The sequence below is a fragment of the Mandrillus leucophaeus genome, unplaced genomic scaffold, assembly GCF_000951045.1.
Source record: "Mandrillus leucophaeus isolate KB7577 unplaced genomic scaffold, Mleu.le_1.0 Scaffold362, whole genome shotgun sequence".
NCBI classification, from domain to species: Eukaryota; Metazoa; Chordata; class Mammalia; order Primates; family Cercopithecidae; genus Mandrillus; species Mandrillus leucophaeus.
In genome coordinates, this window is record NW_012103832.1 from 1,748,816 (window position 1) to 1,772,480 (window position 23,665).

A 23,665-nucleotide genomic window follows, 5' to 3' on the forward strand; every position below is an offset into this window, starting at 1 on the left:
TCTAAGTAGAAAAAAAAGAAAAACAAAAAGGAAAAGGAAAAAAAAGAAATATATTACCTGAGATCATAACATTTTCTCTGTATTTTTCCTAAATGATTTAATGATTTAAATTTAAATGATTTAAATTTTGTGTTTTAAATTTAATTGTTTAATTATCCTGAGACGGAATTTTATGTATAAGATATAAGGTTCCAATTCAAGTGTTTTTTTTCCATATGCATAACCAACGGAATAGTTTATATTTTTCTCTCTACTGTGCAGATACTCTATAGATTTTATATTTGGGCTTTCTGTCCCATTCCATTATTTAATTTGTCATTTGTGTAGGACTGTGCTAGTAGCACACATATTGTATTTTTTTATTTCCAGAAATGTAGCAGTCAAGACTATATAATTAGGACTAACTTAACCTTCAGAAAACAAATATTTATGAACATACAGTATGTGCATATATGTGAACATATGTGCATATTGTGTGATATGTATATGTGTGTGTACATGTGCATATAGTGTGTACGTGTGTATGTGTGTATACAGAGAGAGAGAAAGTACTAGGTAAAAATCCAAGGAAAAATGGCATTCCAAAGTAACAAATAGAATTTCTGCCCAAACTACTTTTGCCCTCAGCTGTTTGCCAACCCAGACAAACTTGAACTTTGATTCTTAATAGTTTGTCACCATTGAGGCAGACAGCAATGAAAACTCAAGACCTTCTGAAAACAAGGGATCTTCTCCACTCTAATTTGTGACACCAAAGAGTTTCACAATCAAAGTAAAAGTAGACCATATTGTTGATGACCTTAGGAGCATGTCAGAAACAATGGTACATCTATACAGAATATGTCTTTGTCATAGGCCACAGATAACCCCCAATAATAGAATTTTAACCCATACTATCAGCACCCAATGAAAAATAACCAAGCAAATAAAAGGAGAAAAGCCCCATTAAAGAGGATACCATAGATTTCAACTATGAAAAATATCAGACACATATTACAAGGCAATGATGCATACTATATGTATAAATATAGATACATATGTATACTTATACTATATAGTATAGATACATATGTATATAACAAATACAGTTATATATACATATATATATCTCTCTGAATGTAAGGAGAATAAAAAATCTGTCACAATTGTATAAGCCAGCAAAATATTAATAGCTTAAAAGTGACAATTTACAATAGCAAACAAAGCTGTGGATTACCTGTTATCTAATATAATAAATTATATACATAAATTTAATAAAGAAAGCTTCAAAGTGCTTGTAAAAGACATTCATGTGTATATGCATATGGAAGGGTAGAGCAAGAGAAAAGGAGAGAGACAGATTCCTACGTAGACAGCTCTATAGATCTATTTTGGTTTTGTTTTTCCAATTATTATACACTTCATTGTTACTAAAGTACAATTTTAAATAGATTATGTTGAACATTCTTTCTCACTTGTAATTCTAAAAAAAATTCTAATATATAAGCATTAAAAATAAAGCATCCTTTACCTTTTTGTTGGACCTTCTTTATCAGATTAATCAAGTTCCCTTCCATTCCTAGCTTGTTCATAGTTTTATTATAAATAGGAGTTGATGTTTCCCAAATTTTTCTCCATCTAATAGAAATATGTTTTTTCTTCTTTTACCAGTTAACTATGTTAACATACTTTCTAATGTTAAGCAATTCTTGCATCCTTGCAAGAGAAACAATACTGGATGTAAAACTTGATGAATTTGGTAACAGTACTGTATAATGAATTTGGAAACAATACTGTATGTTAAAACTTTATGAATTTAGTTTGTATACATATCATTTTTCTTTCTTGTACCATCCTTACTTTTTGGTTTAAATTAAATAATATAGCTGGAGAGTTATTGTTTTTCTTTTTAAAAATATCTGCAAGATTTTATAAAAGATTAAAATTGTTTCCTGAACATTTTGATAACTGTGCTGTGAAATTATCTGAGCATTGTGATTTTTTAGTGAGGGAAGCATTGGGAAACTCATTCTTCTTTTAACATACTACAATCATCCTTTCATCGTCATTACTCTGACACCATTTATTTCAAGGTGACCATCGCTTCCATCTTGCCAAATCCCACGGTAAATTCCTAGCCTTCATCTTAACTTTCCAACATTCTTCTTATGGAGATGTCCTGATTAACTAGATAAAAGAGTGCCCCTCTCCAGCCTTTCCACTATGACTCTTAATCCCCTTGTGATTTTTTATTTTTCTTTGTTGTACATATGACTAATTGAAATTTTATATTATACATTTGTTTATTGTGCCTCTTTTTAATAGACTTGAAAAGTTACGGATTTGTCTTTGTTTTATACTTCTACTGCCCAGAATATATGGGAACTGTTATATATGCAATGCATATGTTTGCTAATGTGATAAAGAGTTGTAAGGATTCAAGAATCTCATATGCCATTAATATGTTAAGCAAGGAGTAGCTAAACTTAGATCTCTCCCGACTTCCAGATCACAGACACTTTGGAATTTTCTCTTACTAAACATTAGTTGATATATTAAATCTATTAAATACCTTTGATCATTTGGCAATTACCTGCAAACATATGCATGCAAACATCTCAAAATTTGTGTCTCATTATAGAAACTTGAACTTTAATGATATGTGTTCGTTAATATAATGTACATTTTAATTTAATAAAATTTCAGAATGTGCTTTCAATTTTCTTAGTACCTCTGAAGAACATACTGGGAACATTATTCTACTATTGTTTTGATTTCAGGCTGGGCAGCAGCGTTGGTGGGAGCAGGAGATTAAAATAAATGGGAATATTCAAAAGGGAGAATTAATTACATATAACTTGACAGAGCTAATTAAACCAGAAGCTTATGAAGTCCGACTGACTCCTCTCACCAAATTTGGTGAAGGAGATTCAACAATTCGTGTGATCAAATACAGTGGTAAGTAGCCTTTTATTTAAAATTATTTATATATCAAACCGTATGGAAAATTTTGGTTGCTGCTCTCTACCAAATGTAGACACAAAGTAAAACTTAGCCCATAGACTTTCTGGATCATTAGCCAGTTAACTAAACAAACCAAAACCAAAACCTTAATCACCACAAATGTGACATTTGATTACAAATATAGAGATATAGAATAATTTAATTGTGAACCTATGTGATATAAGCAATGTTTCTTTATTTTTGATCCTACAAGTTATAGTACAATATTTGTCTGCATTTTATCTTTTCAAATTATTAATGACTTTAAAACTTATTAAGAAGTAAAAAAGGATCAAAATGTCATTTTCTGTTTTTTAAATAAAATTAATAGATTTCAGTTTTAGAGCAGTTTAAGATGTACAGAAAATTGGCAGGAAGTATAGAGAGCCCTGTTTCCCTGACACAGTATCCCCATTATTAACATCTTACATTATTGTAGTACACTGGTAAAAACTGATTAACAAATACTGAGAAAATATTATTAAAATCAGTATTTTACATTACAGTTACTTGTGTTGTACAGTTATATGGATTTTGAAAAGTGTATATAATTTCTCCACCATTACAGTATCACACAGAATAGTTTCACTGCCTGAAAAATCCCCATGCTCTACCCATTTCTCTCTCCTTTCTCCAGTTCAGACAACCAGTGATATGTTTACTCTGTCTATAGTTTCTCCTTTTCGGGAATGTTGTAAATTTGGAATCATACAGCATGTAATGCTTTTTAGACTGCCTTATTTCACTTAGAAATACATAAGGTTTCTGTATGCCTTTTTGGGCTTTCATAGCACATTTCTTTTTATCATTGAATAATCTCCATTGCATAAGTGTACTACAGTTTATTTGTATACATATCAAAAGACATCTTAGTTGCTGGATTTTGGTCTTGGTTGTTGGTGGCCATTCATTTTTCGTATTGCTAATGTTAAAAAATGCTAAATGTTTGTGTGTGTGTTAGTCATAGTTTTCTTTTTATTAACTATATGCATAAAATATTTCTTCACTACTTAAATGTCCTATTTGGAGAAAAATAGAAATTAGCGCAGAACTTTGAAAAAGTTAAAAGTAGATCTAAAACTTTTGTCTAGAATTAATACCTCAAAGAGAAACAACGGCAAGTAGATATATATATATATATTTTTTTTTGAGACGGGGTTTTGCTTTTGTTGCCCAGATGGGAGTGCAATAACACGATCTCGGCTCACCGCAACCTCTGCCTCCCGGGTTCAAGCAATTATCCTGCCTCCGCCTCCCAAGTAGCTGGGATTACAGGCATGTGCCACCATGCTCTCCTAATTTTGTATTTTTAGTAGAGACGGGGTTTTTCCACGTTGGTCAGGCTGGTCTGGAACTCCCAACCTCAGGTGATCCACCAGCCTGGGCCTCCCAAAGTGCTGGATTACAGGCATGAGCCACCGCGCTCAGCCTAGATATGTTATTTTACTGTATACTAAAGAGAGAAATATTTTAAAAATTGAAATTTGTGTGCATTTTAGAATTTTAATATTCAGTGTTAGTTGTAGAATTTTCAATGTATTTCAGGTTTGAATAAATCATTATTTAAACAGTCGTATTTATGGTATTCAGTAGAATACCATAAATATTCAGTAGAATATTATTATTATTATATATATTTTCTTGAGATGGAATCTCACTCTGTCTCCCAGGCTGGAGTGCGGTGGTGTGATCTCGGCTCACTGCAACCTCCGCCTCTTGAGTTCAAGTGAATCTCCTGCTTCAGCCTCCCCAGTAGCTGGGATTACAGGCACCTGCCACCACGCCCAGCTAATGTTTGTACTTTTAGTAAAGAGGGGGTTTCTCCATGGGCAGCCTGGCCTCAAACTTCTGACCTCAGGTGATCCACCTGCCTCGGCCTCCCAAAGTATTAGGATTACAGGCATGAGCCACAGCACCCGGCAGGAACATGATTCTTTTTATCATTGATTATCAGAGCTTGACTTAAAAAGATAATAGAATACTTTGTTTGCAGCTGAAATTCTCCATTGTGTTTACCCTTAAGTATACGTTTCCTGCATAAGGGGGAAGTAGTGCATACTGTCAAATGTGAAAAATGAAGTAAAACTATTAAAAACTCATTAAAGTTGTTTGTACTTATAATTTTTACAAAAAAATAAGATGTATAATGTAGAGTGCATTAATATCAATATTTTTAAAAGATGAAGATATTAGGACCCAGAAAGTTTCAGTGTCCTGCAAAGTTAAATGACTGTGAAATGACAAACCTGACTAGAATTAGGGTTCACCACTCCATTAGAGAAGATCTTGACTTCTTTGCTAAAGTTAATTGATCATTATGACTTTCCTTAAGAGATTTTAAAAAGTTAATTAGCTCAGTAGTTGTTATTGAAAACTCTGAGGCAACAAACTAAAATGAAAAATAGATGTGGAAAATAGATATTACTTTTAATAAGTTTTCAAAATTGTTTTTACATACTTAGGCATACATGTTAAAATCTCCAACATTGTTATTAAAATTATTTTTATGTAATACAGGTTTGGGCAATGTATACTTTAATGGTTTAGAGGCAATGTACTAGTCTGTTTGAGCTGTCATAACAAAATATCATAGTGCGAGGCTTAAACAACACAGATTTATTTCTCACACTTTTAGAGACTGAGAAGTCCAAGATCAAAGCACTGCCACAGTTAGCTTCTGGTGAGAGCTCTCTTCCTAATTTATAGATGGTCACCTTTTCACCGTGTTTTCTTCACATGTCAGAGAGAGCTCTCTGTGTCTCCTCCTCCTCTTATAAGGACACCAATCCAATTGGATTAGGACCAAGATTAATTTAATCTTAATTACCCCCCTAAAGGCTTTATCCCCAAATACAATCACATTGGGGATTAAGCATTGACATACGAATTTTTGTGGGGACACAATAGTCTATAATATGCATTTATAAAAAATTATACATGCAAGTTCAAATGAAAAAAGAAAAAAATGGACTCGCCACAATATTTAGAAGTTAGATTTGCAAATTTTCACAAAGTTAACTGCATTTTGTATAGTGAATTTGGTGACTAAAATGTTGGAGGAGAAGTCTCAATTAAAATTCAATCTGGTAAGAGCTTTACATGTACATATGACATACTTAGAACTAAATTATAATTCAAGGATGCTTACATCTTTGAAAGATAGCACATAATTTTTTAAAATTTTCATATTAACTGTGAAATAATTTTAATTTTTATTAATTTTAAAATTAAAATACACTGATATCTTGCCATAAAATTCAATTGTTCTTTTTAGTTCACTTTCAGCTCCTTTTCTATGTTATTCTTTTCATAATTTGCAATGTAGAATGTAGAATCAAAAACAACTACAGTAATGGGAATTGTCTTCTGTATGTAGGGATAGTGAAAATCATTGAAAAACTTACTCTGTTAAAATTTATCATTTGTATATTAATGTTACAATTATATATGAATATTTTTGCCCATCAGACTTTATTAGTATTGCACAAATTTAATAAAGGTGGTTAATGACAGCCACTAAAAAAATGACAAGTTCTTCTGCACTGTAGATTAACTGCCCATTGTAATCCTGGAAACTAAATTATGCCCATTGTAATCTTGGGGAATTACATCAATGCTCTCTATCATCCAGATTGGAGTATTTTCTCAGAATGATAAGTGGTTAATTTATACATACAGATACTTTGGCCCTTAGATGAGAGGTACTTTTGTTGATGTGTTAGTTATATTTAAAGTATTTGTTTCTCTTTGGGTGGAAATTCATTGGCACTTGTATTGCAAATATAATTAGTGTTCTAGGAAAAACAATTCTTTTGGTACCCCAGAACACAAAATTTGTTGCTCATCATTTTAAAACTCTGTGTGCATGCACTCCTGTGTATGTATGTGTATATTTTAATGTAATTAGACAAAAAGGCATTGATGTAGCTATTCATTTTAGTACACATATTACAACATATCAGGATTGCTTTATTTTCATATGTGCCTTTAACTTTCTGCTTTATTCTCAGTAGAAGTAGAAATCAGCAAAAAACAGAAGTGGAAATTCTGCTAGATAATTGTTTTCATTGTTAAATCATCTAGATTATAGATTGGCCTAGTGTCAGCCTCAGTTTTGATATCTGAATATTTTTGTTTAGTATTAGTTCAGATATTTAAGAGGTCAGAAACTCTATACCTTGAAAAAGGAACATTTCCTGTACTGTTTAGCATTGGTCTTTTTGGTAATTTGAGGCTGTTATTGCTGAGCTCCAAAGCAGATTCTATTCAATCCTCTAAAACAAAATGGATTGCAGATGTAAATCTCAATGGCCACAGTGGGAAAGATCATTAAGTTTTGGTAAAGAACTATGAGACACTGATTAGACTTTTATTTATAAAAGACATTCGAGCCATGCTAACATTGTTTTTTTTTGTTTGTTTGTTTGTTTCTTTTGCTTTTCTTGTAGCTCCTGTAAATCCTCATTTGAGTAAGTATATTTTAACTTACAAAATGGCACTATATTTAATAAATACAAAAATAGAATGTTTATAAATATACAAAGATTGTTTAGTAACTTAGTTGGTTTAAAACACAATGGTTCAGAATCAGTAAAATTGGCATTAAATGTAGATTTTAAATTTCAAAAGATAGGGGTATAAAGACAAATTTTTTAATACTGATAATTGAGGTTTATAGATTTTCCTAAATATTGAAATATGGAGCCATTTACCAACCTGCTTAATACTTGCTATTTCTGCAGCTGTGGGATTATTTTTTTCTTTTGTGGGATTGCATATCATTTTTATTGTTGTTACACGTTTCTTTGATTTTCCTTCTTTGAATTTCTGTATTCCACTTATAAAAGAGTATGGTTACTTAGAAAGTTGGTGTTTGATGGGTTTAATTGAGACTTTCTTTTATAGAACACTAGCTTACACCCCAATGTATTTGGTTTAATTTAGGTTATGAATTCCGTAAAATTGTTAAATTTGGGGACTTCTGGAAAGTTATTTTTATTTTGTTTTATATTAAACGTTATAAGATGATATGTATCTACCTGAAAAATATTCCCATATATTAAAACTTATCTCTCCCTGGAAAATAATTTTTAATCAACAGAGGATTTACTATGAAGACATATTCTAAAATCCGAGCTATTTATTTGTAATTTAAGGTTAGATTTTTTACAAATTTAAGGACTAAAGAGCATCGCGTCGTCTCTGGGTGCAAAAGGATCACTGGGTATCAGGCTTCTTATTCCTGAGTTTTTAATTTTATTTTTTCATCATATTAGGAAGGATTCAGGGAAAATTCTGCAGACCAAATAAAGCAAAATTTTGAAGACCATGTAATGGAGAATATTTAAAATATCTTTAGCTATTTCTATGTAGCCCCAGAAACTCCGCCAAAATCATGCTGAAATTAGAAAACCAGTGGAAAATTCAAGATCCACTCAATTCTCAGTTCTACATCTTTGTGAAAATCCTGGACTTTATTACTTTCCTACTTATAAACTCTTTTCGTATTTTATATTACATTGGCTTTTGAAAAGTTTGTACAACTCATTGCATGATCATTATCTATCAGATATTCTTTATTCAAATAAACTTTTTAAATGATTAAATGTATTTGCACATATTTATAATTGTCTCTTTTTAAAGTGACAGGACAATCATAAAATTCTTGGGTTTTAACTAGTGAGTTTCATTTTCATTTTACCTGCCAACTTTTTATGAATTTTCTTCAGTAATAGGTTTATTTATTGTAAAGATATATGTCCTTAGAAGGAATCAAGAGCTATTGATGTTGCTTAAGTATCTTTATTTGATTTGAATTATTACACCAGTTATAATATTATAAACAACTTACACCATATAAAATAACCTAAACTATGAAAATTTTTAGGCACAACTGACATTTTTTGTAGTTGTCATAATCTGCATTATTGCTTAATTTTACTATGAAAGATTTAAATATTTAAGTCTCAAAAAGTATTGTATGGTTTTTAAAGACAAGATATTTTCTCTTTTTAACCAAGTTCAAATTACAAAAAACAATTGTTCAACAGTGTTATAAAAATTCATTATACATAATTTTAATAACATATAAAAAGGAAGACTTGGCAGTAGATATATAAACTGACATCCTTAATCTTTACATTTGTTCTGTAACTCTTTTTTGTGCATATGTAATATGTAATTAAATAACTGAAAACATTCAAAATCAAACGTTGCCTTTACAGAATTCAAAACTCCAGAGTAGCAACTAATGGAATTTCATGTCATAACTAAAATATCGTTAAAGAAATACATGCATGTATATAAACGCATATACTGCTACACTGCTGTTACCAACATTATTTTTCCAACTGATAGCATCAAAAGGTTATGTCTTGTTTGGTACAAGGTCTGTGACATAAATATGTGTCTAATAAATATTTTATGTATAATATTATTTAGTCGGAAATTTATTGATTTATTTATTTATACTCCCTTAAATATGTATATTTCCTGTAACCTGACCTACCCAGAATATAGAATATAAATAAATACAAAGAGATAAAGCAAGTATTTAGTCTAAAAAACAAAAACAAAACATAAACTCATTTCCTAAATTTAAAGGGAAAGCCTTCTGTTTTATTTTTATTTGTAAGTACCAATAATTTTCAATTAATTGGTACATGATCTCAACCAGGGCTCCATTTCCAAGGATATCTGATAAATCTAACCCCTTGTGGGTAGGTTGGAGATAGACTAAAATGGAAGTATCTGTTCTTTAAGTGTTTATATCTCTATGAATTCCAGGGAATTTGGATTCCGTTTGACTTTATCATTTAATAGCTGACCTTTGCCAGCGTTTTCTCCTCTGTGAAGCCTCATGAGTAAGGATTATTGTGATTTCATAGAGTTGTTATGAGGCTGAGTGAAATAATATACATTACATTTATTTTTTCTCAAGGATACACACTATGTATCTAGTGGACCTTATTAACTTCTTTATTTACACCTGTTTTTTCAAGCAGTAAGAAAACCTTTGATACCTAGAAACATTACTACCACCCACATTTCAGGGATAACTGAAAAAGTCTTTCTCTGAACTTGTGTTGGCCCTGAACTCAACATATGTTAGGCATCCAAGAAATCACACTCCTTCTTCAAAGTCTTTAAAAGCTCTTTTAATTACTTCATTTCCATACTGAATTTCAAGTATCTGGGAAACCCACATTCAGATAAAGTAGGAAGGATAAATACTTTTCAAAATAATTTGCTATTAGCTTGCCCTAAACACACTTCCATTTATGCAAATGGATATTTGAAAGCATCTCCAGACATGGATGAAAAATTATAAACTTAAAGTATACCTATTTAAAACTACCCTCAGGTAAATTAATAAAGGTAATTTTCCTATTGACAGTTTTGTTTTGGTTGGTTCTGTACTGACAAAATGAAAGTTGGGAAAATTCTTCAGCAATAATTCAAGCATAAATTGTATTCTTTAATTTGAGTTATCTGGATATTTTAGAGAAAAATTGTTTGGTTATTCAATGAGATATTAAATTATTCAATGAGATATTAAATATCGGTTTTATGTTTAGTTGTAATCTTATTCACTATTATGGCTCTCATGCCATTATCACAATCTTGCATTATTATTGCTATGTAATATTTTATTTTTTCTTATGAAAATATTGCAGTATGTGTATTAATTTAATTAAAATTTATCAACAGGAGAATTTCATTGTGGATTTGAAGATGGTAATATTTGTTTGTTCACTCAAGATGATACAGATAATTTTGACTGGACAAAACAAAGTACTGCAACAAGAAATACAAAATATACTCCTAATACAGGACCTAATGCTGACCGTAGTGGCTCCAAAGAAGGTATGAGGGTATGACCTGTTGTGTTCATAGCAATCAGAGACTTTTAAAAATTGCTATAAATATGAAATACTATTATTTAGCCATATACTTGAAGATTATGGAATAAAATATTAAATTTTCCATGCATTATCAATTTATTTATAAAACTTTGTAGATATTAATTTTTTCTCAGAACTCACTGATAGGTATAGTAGAGAGAAGAGGAATTTTTTGATAATTCAAGTCTAAATTTCTAATTTGTCCTCAACTTTTTATACATTTTATCTTTAATTTGGTAGATCATTTACTCTTTGTGTTAAAGCCACTATTAGTTACATATACACATACAGATTTTATAAATGAGATGCAAATCTTCCTATCCATCTTTATTTTGTATGAAAACTATAAGACTTCTCAGTGATTTGAAATTTCATTATGCCTAAGAATAATGTGTTTAAACAGTTTATTTTGTCTGTTTTAAGGTTTTTATATGTACATTGAGACATCACGACCCAGATTGGAAGGCGAAAAGGCTCGACTTCTCAGCCCTGTTTTCAGCATAGCTCCCAAAAACCCTTATGGACCCACAAACACTGCATATTGTTTCAGCTTCTTTTATCACATGTATGGACAACATATAGGTGAGATAGCAATAATTACTGATTCTTATAAAATTAATGATAACTAAGAAGAAAAAAGTTCATAAACACACAGCATTAAAACGATTTTTGGTCAAAGAATGCTACAATTTACTTTTTAAATGATTTATCTGCAAATTGCAAAATAAGATACTAAGAAGTTTTTCCCATCATCTAATTTAGATTAGAATTTGACATTTTAGAGCATCACCTACCTCCCTTTGGAATTCTAAATCAGGTAGACCATCAATTAGTTAAATTCTTTACCAGATCTCATAGAATTGACACAGCATAATTTAGGCTGCTTCTTTCCAAAGAAACTTGCTTCGATAGTGATTGAATGCATATTAATCATGATGAAAAGTAACATCATCACGTTGCCATATTGACAGTTATTTTTAGCACCATCCACCTATTTGAAATATTGGTGTGATTTTTTTCATGTTTTTAAAGTATGCCAAACACACACCTAGAATGTTCTAGGTCCTGCACAGCATACAAAGATAAAGACACATTTCCTTCCTTTAGAGACCTTGTACAGTAATAGAGGATAAGATTAGATGCACAACTGTGCCAGATACAGCATGACATTACACTGAGAGTAGACCTAGTAAACTCTGCAGGGAAAAAGATCATGCAGGTCTACCATTCTTTATCTGCAATTCTAAAATCCTGAGAATTGAATATCAATTTTTAAAATTTAATTATTTGACATTACATGTTAGCCTGATATATAAGCTGAACTGATATGAACCTATTTATATTCTCTATCCAAATGAATGTGAACATTTATACCATTTGCAGCAAAAATGTTACTCTTCTTAATAATAGGATTCTACTCCACATCATTCCAGGACATATCACATAACATAAATGATATAATCTCTCACCTTTCTAACATACGACAAAATTCTGAATAATGAAGCATAGAGCTTGAACCAGGGATTGTGGATCTATATCTAGTTAAGGAATGAGTCAGTGCATCAATACAAACGAGAGCATTTCTCTGGGTATGCAAAAGGGGTATGTTTTCAATAAGCAGAGATTAGCACAGGGAAGGTTAAGGCACTGGTAACAAGGAAGTAAAATTTGAGAAGTTAGGATTACATTAGTGTCTTTATATAAATTAATAAAATAATAGTATAAATATATATGATATAAACTAATACAATTGGACACATAATATATATCAGCCACCATATTATTTAAGCTAAGTAATACTCTCAATTAAGTCTGTAAAAGTGAACGTCACTGTCCATCTTTTACCGTGGAGAAAACTGAACCTCAAGAAGTTTGTGTGAACTTCCAAGTAAATGGTTGTGCTGGGATTCAAACTCATACCCAACAGTATTAACTAGTATTCTTCACAGTATACTGACAAGCCTAAATGGATAGCACTCGAGTTTTTTTTGTTTTGTTTTATAATTTATTTTCATTTTTATTTATGAGACAGGCTCTTGCTATGTTGCCCAGGCTGGTCTCAAGCAACCTTCCCACCTCCGCATCTCAAAATGCTGGGATTACAGGCATGAGTCATGGTGCCCAGCCAGAAAGCTCTTGAGAAGTTAAACTACTATATACTTGAAATCAGGAGACCTGGGCAGGAACTTGGCTGTAGCACTTAATCACTATAATACTTTAGAGAAATCACTTAAAATGTCTGAACCTTAGTTTCCCTTATCTGTAAAATGAGACTAATAACTCTTATTTCAGAAAGCTGTAGTTTAAGTTAAATTAGGCAACATACATAGTATCTTCAACCAGATGGCAGACACTCACAATCTTAGGTTACTTTGAATCTGAAAAAGCAATAATAATAGCAATAATAAAGTAATAGTCGACATTTATGAAGTATTCATCGTGGGCTAGGATACTTTGTGGATTATTTCTCTTAATTTTCATGATCAACATTTGTGCTTATTAAAATCATTATCCTGTTTCATAGATAACAAAATTGAAATACAAAGAACTTTAGTTACCATGCCCATCATATGGCTAAGTAGTGAAGCCATAATACAAACATGGGAAGGTGGACAGAGTCTGCCTGTTTTATTACTGCACAGGAACACTTGCTGGAAGATTTTTGCAAGCCTAGCTAAGTATGTGACATTTATTTAGTAGTGGCATGAGTTATTAGACTTTTCCGCAAAAAGCATAATGAGATATTTGATTTAGGGGAAAAAAAACATAAAAATAGGTAAAAATCATTCAGAAACAAAATCTAAACTGGGAAAACTGGGAATCACTTAAAAAACCAATGAAAGGAAACAAATCGCATAATTGCCAAACCATTTTATGTATTGCGGGATTACTATATTATTACTAATGTAGGATTAGCTCAACTCTAATTCTTCCTTTTTGTCAATAATGTATACTCTATTTCCTCTTTATTGTGAATATATTTCATGTACGTTCCTTCTCATCTTCCGATTTACATTGGATCACATATTTTAATTGATTTTTAAATAAATATTTCCAAGACCAATATTTTGAATTACTTTAAGTCATAAAATATGTTCACCTTATTTATAAGACTAGATTTTAGGGCTTTATTTTAAAATAATTTTAAAAATACTTTAAAAATACTTTTAATACATCATTGTAATATACTTTTAACTTAACAGTTTTTAGTTAGTCTTATCTTCTTTATTGTCAATGGATGTTCAGTTGATGTTCTGCTAGTTTTATTCTGATTATTTTGGGATAAGGGCAAATTAGGAGGACAGTTCTCCATTTCTTGGCAAACATTTATATTTTGACCCCTGTGTCATTTCTTTGCTTCATCAGACTGAAGGTTGCAGGCTGGGAATCAGGTCTGTTACTTGGGTTCCTCTCAGCAAGCTGCAGGCATGCTGCTTAGTAAAATCTAGGCAAAAATACCTGTTTCAGACATTGAGTAATCAGTTAAAACTAGATGAGATAGTTCATTAGAGAGATCTGCTGGTAGTTAAAACATTCCCTCTTTGCATATATTATTCTCAGACTTTCATTCATCTGTAAACTCAAGAGGCATTTATAGTCACTGGCTTTACAAATTGTATTTTCAGTTTTAGTCATTCTTTTGGAAACCAGGTTCAAAGATGCCTTGTCTTGAATTTCTAATAGCCTAATTAAATTTATAACTTCTTGAGTAACTGTAAATAAATCTTGCACTTTTAACTGTGACTAAAAGGACGGTATACCATTGAGAAGGTTCAGAATTATCTAATACAGAAATGAGCAATACCCTACTAAGAAGAGAGTTTCCTCTTTGAACCAAAATCAAACATGTTGCATTACTTATTCGCAGTATAACAAATTTCCCCAAACTTTTGTGACTTAAAACAATAAATATTTATTATCTCACAGTTGCTGTGGGTCAATACAAGTATAGCTCAGCTGAGTGCCTTTGGCTCAAGGTCTCTTCTAAGGTTGTAGTCAAGTTTTCAGACAAGGGCCCTGCTATAATTTGAAGACTCAGTTTGGGGAGGATACACTTCCAAGCCCACTTGCTTGATTTTTGGCAGGCTTTGCTCCCACAAGAGATTGGACTATAGATACTGATTTCTTGCTGGCTGTTGATTGGAGGTCTCCCTCAATTCCTCACCATTTGGACATCTCTACAGGGCTGTCGCATGACATGGCAGCAGGCTTTCTTCAAAGCAAGTAATCCATTAATAAGAGAGAGAGAATGCAAGCCCAGCATTTTTCATAACCTAACCCCTGAAGTGGTATCTCATAATGTGTGTCTTGTTCCATTTAATGTGACTGAGTTGACAATCCAAGCCCCTACCCAAGGGAAGAGAAATGCACAAGAGTGTTCATGCTAGGACCTAGGTTGAGTTGAGCTCTGCCACACTGGTACAATTTCTTTTTAGTTAAATGTTTCATCAAAATTGATTGAAGAAAAAAACATGTTTCCAAAGGAAAACTATAATGTTATCCTTAAAGTACCTGCTGATTTATATGTAAGTGATATAATATCTGGCCATTGATAATACTAAAATATTTTTTCAGCATTCCTGTGACTACTAATGGACATTTCAATTCTCAATGAATCTACTGAATTTCTAATGTTCTTGCAAAAAAAAAAAGGGGGGGATCTCATATGATATCACTAGATATGACAAAAGCTTATAAAAATAAGTTAAATACATCATTCATTTCTTTAAAAAAAGAATGTGCAATGTAAGGGTCATATCATACCAGGAAATTAAGGCACTTATGAATACATTCACTATACTTGATACGAATGGTTCAATAAAGTTGTGTCTCTACAAAGCTAATTCTATTATGGAGTAAAGCATAGTAGAATTAGGAGGAAAGCAAAGGAGTTCATTAATGAAGAAGCAGGAGAGTGTAAAAGAACTGATAAGTAGAGAGATGTGGGATTGTAGAGGGGCTTATTTTAAGAGGAAAAAGAGGTAATAAAAAGGGTAAGCTTAGATGAGAATTTAGAGCTCTGGTTGGGAAATGAGACTTGAAGAGAGAAACTGATGCCATTTCCACTAAAGTGGGAAAAAAAGAATTAAGTATTAATAGAAACATAGCTTCTGATAGATTTCTAGCTGCAATAACAGCAAGCTAACATGAAAGTTGCCTTCCTAACAGTCTCTATTTTCTCTACAAAACAGATACAGATGTACATGTTCCAAGAGGAGATAGCTTTAGGAGAGTGGTAAATGGGAGCACAAAGTAATTGACAATATAGACACAGTTGGAGAGGTTGGAGATGAGGACATCAGTCTTTAGGTTTCTGAAATGCATTTTGGAATATAATGGCCAGTTTGAGTCTCCATCTGTGCATAGTACTACATTTCACTTGTTAACTGATTTTCTTGCTGTCTTTTTAGTCCATAGCTTCCAGGGTAAAGATCTTTCTCTAAAAGCAGTAACAGGACCCTAAGGCTATATACCCCGCTGGCTTCTCCTTGGGCTAACTTCATAGTCTATTCCAGTCATACTTGAAGTTTTCCTGGACAAGCTCTCTTGTGCCTGGAGCCTCTTCACAGGCTGTCTCCCTTGTCCTGATGAACTGTAGGCTTGATGGGAGTAGAAATAATGTCTCTTCTGATAACACCCTGCCCTGCATGTAAATATTCAAGTACCCCCCAAAAAATTAATAAACATTTGTTTAATTGTCTAATTGTATAAGTACTTTTTCTCCTATTTAATCTTCTAAGTCATGCATAACCTTCCTTAAAAAGGCAATTCAGGCACTATGGGAGGCTGAGACGGGCTGATCACGAGGTCAGGAGATGGAGACCGTCCTGGCTTACACGGTGAAACCCCGTCTCTACTAAAAATACAAAAAAATTAGCTGGGCGTGGTGGCGGGCGCCTGTAGTCCAGCTACTCGGAAGGTTGAGGCAGGAGAATGGCGTGAACCTGAGAGTCGGAGCTTGCAGTGAGCTGAGATGCGCAAATGCACTCCAGCCTGGGGGACAGAGCGAGACTACTTCATCTCAAAAACAAAACAAAACAAACAAACAAACAGAAAAGGCAATTCAGGGACATCTGCTGAAATTCTTTCCTATCTTCTCTGCTCCTGTTATTCCCAAAACTCCTGATATGCATACCTATCATAATGTTTGTCATACTGACCCCTGTAAAATTGTAAACTTCTTGAGAGCAATAACCATGATTTATTTATATGTGATTCTCTGAAACATTTACACAATAGATTTAAAGAATGATCCAAACTAGATTCTTTTGCTTCTGAATATACTAGAATAACAAAACAAGGGAACTGAAAGTATGCAGTTTAGTTTGGAAACAGAAGGTAGTTTCATGAAGACATTATAGATTGTAAAAAAAAAAAAAAAAAAAGAGAGAGAAGAAGTTGTTTATTAGTGACTTAAATGACTTAACTTGAATTTTCATCTACATGCTCTGGCAACTAAAGCAAAAAGAAAAGCAGAAGTGTCACATATTCTTAACAATTAATGCAAACAGAAATGCATATTATAAAACTACACTTGAGTAATGTAATCAGTGATATCTTTACTTAGTAAGATATTCATATAAAGAATAAACATATAAAACTTGTTCAAATAAAAATTTAATATATTGATAAACCATAAGACAGGGATAAAACAAAATTTTTGTTTTGAGCTGAAATATTAAGGACCAGGTATGTCACCTTATGATGATCTAACTTAATGTAGAGTTCGAATGTAAAGAATCTGAAATTACTCATTAAGTTTCTCTTAATAAGATTTATTAGATTAAGCAAGAGTTTGGCAAGAATGGATTAATGCTTTCTAACAGATATGCTGGCATTCAAGGATTTTAAACTAGGAACTTAAATATTTTTATACAAGATAATGAGAAAGCAAAGATAATGTTTTGCAAGATTTTAAGAGTTTGATTTTTATTCTTATCTTGGTCAAAGACTGTATTTCTTCTGATTAGAATTTAAAATGTCAAGATTCTTGCTTACATATCAAATACATTCTCAAATAGGAAATCAGCTCACATACTGGGATTTTTTTTTCCGGGGAGTTAAATGCCATATGAGAAAGAATGTTAAGACAAGGAACTATTATTTTAGAGCCTTGATTACACTTACTCTGGGAGAATCTCAGTGGAATAAACATAAAATATTAAGGTACTTGTATTCTGATAAATTTTCAGAATTAAGTTCCTTGCAGGAGACAACTCTTAGGTGGCCAAGGGGATAGATAAGGCTACTTAGTGTTCTCCATTTAGATATTAGGGAATAACTACCAAACCATGAGCTGTTTGATAATAGTTAATATTAATTCACGCTTTCTGTTAAGAATTAGTCAATGCTGTCAGTGAAGTCCTGTTTATATTTAATACTGATGATGCCAATGCTGTCAATGTGAAAATAATGCTATAGGTGGAAGACATTCATTCAGTAAACTGCTTTGCTAAGTGAGATATATTTTAAAATTGAGGAGGTGGATAGAATCTAGCCATGACTTATTACAATAAGTCTCTTTTTACAATAAAAATTTAAAATAAAAAAGTTTACAATAAAACTCTTTTTACAGATACTTGTTACAGACCTGCTAGTAAAACTATATGTAATCTCTAATACATTTATCTTTTTAGAATCCAGGTTTGAACCACTAACTACTTCTAAACTAATCTTTTTTCTATTTAATTCTTCATTGATGATGGTCCCTTAGACAGTGTATATAATAAAATCTAGTGTGTTTAGGCAAAATTAATGTATGAACGGAGTAAGGCTGAGAACTCAGTAGCTGAGAAAGACTGTTACTTCAAACCATACGAGTCTCATTTTCAGCATAATTAACAGACAACATTATTTCATCAATTGACTTGATGGTAAGCAATTGAATTAACTGCTTCTGTTTCTCATCCAATGTACCAAACTTTTAAAACTAATTTCACTGACATTAAGGGTTTTTTTACCCTTAGGTTTTGAATTCATTCATTTCTCTACAATAAGATGAACTGCACAGGCTGTATGCCTAATAGTGTTTAGGGTTCTATACAGAATAAAATACAAATATGATGAAAGTTTTTTATTCATAAAATAGTTCATCATCTTTTTGAGGTAATAAATTTCTGAATAAAATAAAAATTGAAAGTAATATGTATCAAAATGTAGGACAAGCCCATGGCATGGGTGAACAAGGGAGAGAACACTGAGGAGTACATTAAAATAAAAGTGTCTATGGAAGAGAAGAAATATAAGGCGTCCTCCAAAAGAGGTAATTATATAGGAGGAGGAGAACAAAGGTCAAAGAATATGAGAAATGGACAGAGCCAGTGTATGACAAGGGAGAATACTGTGCTTACGGGAGAGTAGAGAAAGTGATAGAACCAAAGACGGAAAAGGTTAGCATAAGGGATCTGACTTACATCAGAGAAATAGAAAGGAAAGCTATAATTTAAAAACATTTTGGACTCTAATGTACAAATTCACCTGTGCACCAGAAGGAATGGTAATAACTGTAGAAAATAAACTGACATTTTTCATTTAGGATAACACTGCAATTATATGTTGAAAAAATAATATCAATGGGTGTGTGCAGCTGTTTTTATTCAAGCAGAAAATAATGATTTTATAATTTCTCATTTTGTATGTATGTATAAAACAAATGATGCTAGCAATTACCTATCAGTATACATAGATCTTGCCTAGAGCTGGATGATTTTGGCACATCCTTATTTTTCATGAAACGTGAAACTCAAATTAGTAAGTGTGTTACTGATTATAACAACAATGTGATTCATATGCAAGTGATCTCCAGACCTCAGAATAAACCACATTATAAATTAATTCATGTGAACTTGGCAATTTCAAGACTCTATTGGGAATATGTATGCACATTTTAGAACATATACTTAAATTATGTATCAAAAATATATACAATACATATTTATAGCACAATAATTAAAAGTAAAATTATGTTAAGAACTTAAGAGAACTAGGTAACATTAGTGAGAAATATTATTTTTGCAAATTATAGTTTATATTATAAGATATAGTAAATAATGTTAAAATAATAATTGGACTATTACATAATGCCATGAATAACCTCAAAGTTTTGGCCATTATTCATGAGATAAGACAACACTTACATCATTTAGCATTTTTGCCTGCAGTCTTTTTTTTTTTTTTTTTGAGATAGGAGTTTCGCTCTTGTTGCCCAGGCTGGAGTGCAGTGGCATGATCTCAGCTCACTGCAACCTCTGCCTCCCAGGTTCAAGCAATTCTCCTGCCTCAACCTCCCAAGTAGCTGGGATTACAGGCACTCGCCACCACGCCCAGCTAATTTTTTGTATTTTTAGTAGAGACGGGGTTTCACCATGTTGGCCAGGATGGTCTCGAACTCCTGACCCCAGGCGATCCACCTGCCTCGGCCTCCCAACACGCTGGGATTACAAGTGTTAGCCACCGTGCCCAGCCTTGCCTGCAGTCTTTAAACGTAAGAGCTAACTAAAGTCCTCTAAGCTCTAGCACCTGATTTTTGGAGAGTGGTGATCAAAAGATGAGAATGAAGAAACAAAGGAAAAGAAAAAGTTGAGTTTTGCTTAGCTTCTTCAAACTCGTATTCTAGAACTGCAGAATTTGAAAACTCCTATAAAATTGAAAGTCCTTGGGGATGATTAAACTTATACGTTTTGGTATCTGATGTCTACTAAAGCATGAACACAGTGTCTCTGGGGATTTAAACTTACTTTTAAGGAGTATTAACACAATCCATCATATTCACTTCAGATGTTTTTTTTTTTTTTTTTTTTTACTATAAATCTATAATGTGCTGAATCAGCTTTGCTGAATCTAACTTCTCCCAAATAGCTTTATTCTATTTCACAAGTTCTAATTTTGTTGACCAAGATGACTTAAGTTTAAATATCTTTTGGCATGAATTTATCTTTTATAAACTTAAGAACTGGAAACTTACTGAGAGAAAAGTTCCAAAATCATTTGTTGATTAACACTGCTTTTCTCATCACTTCTAAAATGTACCAGTAATAAGTAGTTTGCATTCACTGACTGGGATAATAATATAATTATTACTGTATATATAAGACATTGAAATTATATTTGAAAGATTTATTTCAATGTTGTAGTTCTTTTGTCTTTTTCTTATGAAACAAGTAAAATTTGCCTTTTTAAATACAATCTAGCCACAAATGAATATACCTTATTTAGTCTATTCTCAAACCTAACAGGAGCTCGAATAATTCAGACTTGACTTCTTTAAACCTAGGCAAAACATTTTTTACATATTATGTATTCAACAAACAGAAATAACTCAAGTTTGAATGTATATTACATATGTAAAAAGAAAATGTTAAGAAATAAACATAATCACAGGCAAACAGAATTCCCTTAGTGAGAAACAATATTCATTACTGACACAATGCCCTATCATTATTGATATAAGAAAGATAAGTCATACATATTAATATGTTTTACTAAATCATGTATGTATTAAAACGCATGAATTCTGAAAGACATGTAGTATGCACTATTTTGTTAGCGAACTATAATAGGTCTTAAAATATTCTTTTAATATTTTTTAAAAAGTTCATTTCTTGATTGGATGGATATATTTCCTGTCAATTAAATCAAAATAAAAGGTCATGCAACCCAAGAGAAATAAAACTCTATATGAAAGGGTATAAGAGAAGCCTCAAAAATTGTCTGGTGAAAAATGCCAAAGGATTACTTCTTATTATTCAAGAATGAATAAAGATGAAGAAAACAGAGAAAAACATGAGGTTCTAATGAAAATTTCATAGAATAAAAACTGGCTCACATGGCATGTAGTAGAAGAAACACATACTGGTGAAAAAGACTTACTGAATTACTTCCAGTGAAAGTAAAATGTGTACAGCATATGCTTTATATGTTTAATAAAGCATATAAGAATATGAACTTTATGAAAGAATATAAGAGAACAGTGGACCAAGAAAAAGATGGAATTGGATAAATTCTAGATATAAAGGAGAATTCTGAGGTCACAAAAGAGTAATACACTTTAAATAGTATAATAGCAGAATAAAGATGACATTACAAACAAAACAACAGAAACAAAAATATGCTATGGAAATTAACGTCAGTTCTGTGGAAGACAAGTCTGAGATTCTTTCTGACCCTAAAGGGGAAAAATGATAGAAGGTAATTTTGAAGCAAAAAGTGAAAATGCGGCACTGAAAGATAAAATCAAAAAGGAAAACTGGAGAACCATATGGATAAATATACACGGATTATTCCAAAATAAAATACTAGCAAATTGACTCAACCTTATAATAAAAAGTCAATGGTCTATTATAAAGTACATTTTATTCCTGCAATATAATATTTAGTTCAATATTATAAAGTGCATTAATATAACCTAACACGTCAATAGAGGAATAGAGAAACCTTAGTTGAATATCCTCATGTAATTAGAAATGTAGTGCTGATTATATAAGAAATAATATATGGTTTACATACTTTAATTCTCACTAAAAACTTATGCTAGTTATCATCATTTAGTTATCATTTGCCTAATGAGGAAGTTGAGGGAATTAGAGATTTAGATATGAAGACAGAGTCATCCAGCTGTGATATAAAGAATGCAGTTTTTGCTTAAAAAGTGGATACCCATATTTATATACGTCTATTATATGCATACATATAGTCTTATGTGTAAAGAATTAAAGAAAATTTCTCTAAAAATTGGAAGAATAAACTATATCATATAACGATACATATAACGATACATTGCTTTAAAAGCTAAAGCAACATACAACAAAATGTTAAGAAGGCTACCCTCTGAGTGATTTCATTTAATGATAATGTTATATTGTCTTTTCTGTTCATTAGAATTTATGTACAATATTCACATAAATAAGTCTATATACTACATTATGTGGAAATTTTATATGTCTATTGTGAAGTGTATATATTAACATATTACTAATAATTTATATAATTATCTGTTATCAAAATGAGATCGTCTTAAAGCCAAGGAGTAATAAATGATATCAGATAAGTCCTATTGCCCTAAACAAGCATAAAAATGGGCAAATTATGTTAGAAACCATTTTTTAGAGAATAGACCAAAAAACAGGGTAAGACTGCAATGGATGAGAAAAGAGAAACTAATGAAATGATCTCCATGACAGTCAAGCTCTCTGCCTAAGGACAATTTCCTGAACTTGCCACAGATCCCAGAAATTCAAGCAGAATGTGAAGATCCCACTCAGTCAGGGAACAAAGGTTAGCGTACTGTACAATTGATGTCATTGGAATCTGTGGGTCAGGACAACAGAAAGAAAAGAGATGTGCAGGGTTGAATCCAGAAGTCTGTACGGGGTTCCCTCAGGAGTATTTGCTGAAGGCTAGACTGTACATGTAGAAGACTAGAAAAACCAAGACTTATAGCAACCTTTGTGAGACTGGCAGCACAACAAAGATGGGGAGTGCAAGGAGACCTGAGAGGAGAGCAGCATGCAATATTGAAGTCTCAGCCATGAAACTTGATGAGAGTGTAGAGATCTCATAAAATCCCTGGCAGCACGATGAAACCAGAAAGGCTAGAATCATACCTGGGAGAAAGGCCTTCTCTAGACATTCTCTAAAAACGCCTAAATGCAAGCCCCAATAAGATTCATGGGTAAGACAGATTTGGAGATTGAGTCCCATAAAGTTAGAGAATTTAGGGCAACAATTTTGGGTTTTCACAGATCTGCATTAGTAGTGGAAAACCAAGCCTATACAAGTTC

At 31.9% G+C, this 23,665-nt stretch overlaps 1 protein-coding gene across 1 annotated transcript in view; it reads left to right on the plus strand.

The window, feature by feature from the left end:
• MDGA2 (MAM domain containing glycosylphosphatidylinositol anchor 2) overlaps positions 1-23,665 on the plus strand; it is a 916,950-nt gene that overhangs the window by 873,458 nt on the left and 19,827 nt on the right. Inside the window, exons 11-14 of the mRNA XM_011989775.1 lie at positions 2,760-2,937; positions 7,431-7,451; positions 10,693-10,848; positions 11,310-11,468. Of these exons, the coding sequence (XP_011845165.1) occupies positions 2,760-2,937; positions 7,431-7,451; positions 10,693-10,848; positions 11,310-11,468 (514 nt within the window). The remainder of the gene's footprint in view (positions 1-2,759; positions 2,938-7,430; positions 7,452-10,692; positions 10,849-11,309; positions 11,469-23,665) is intronic.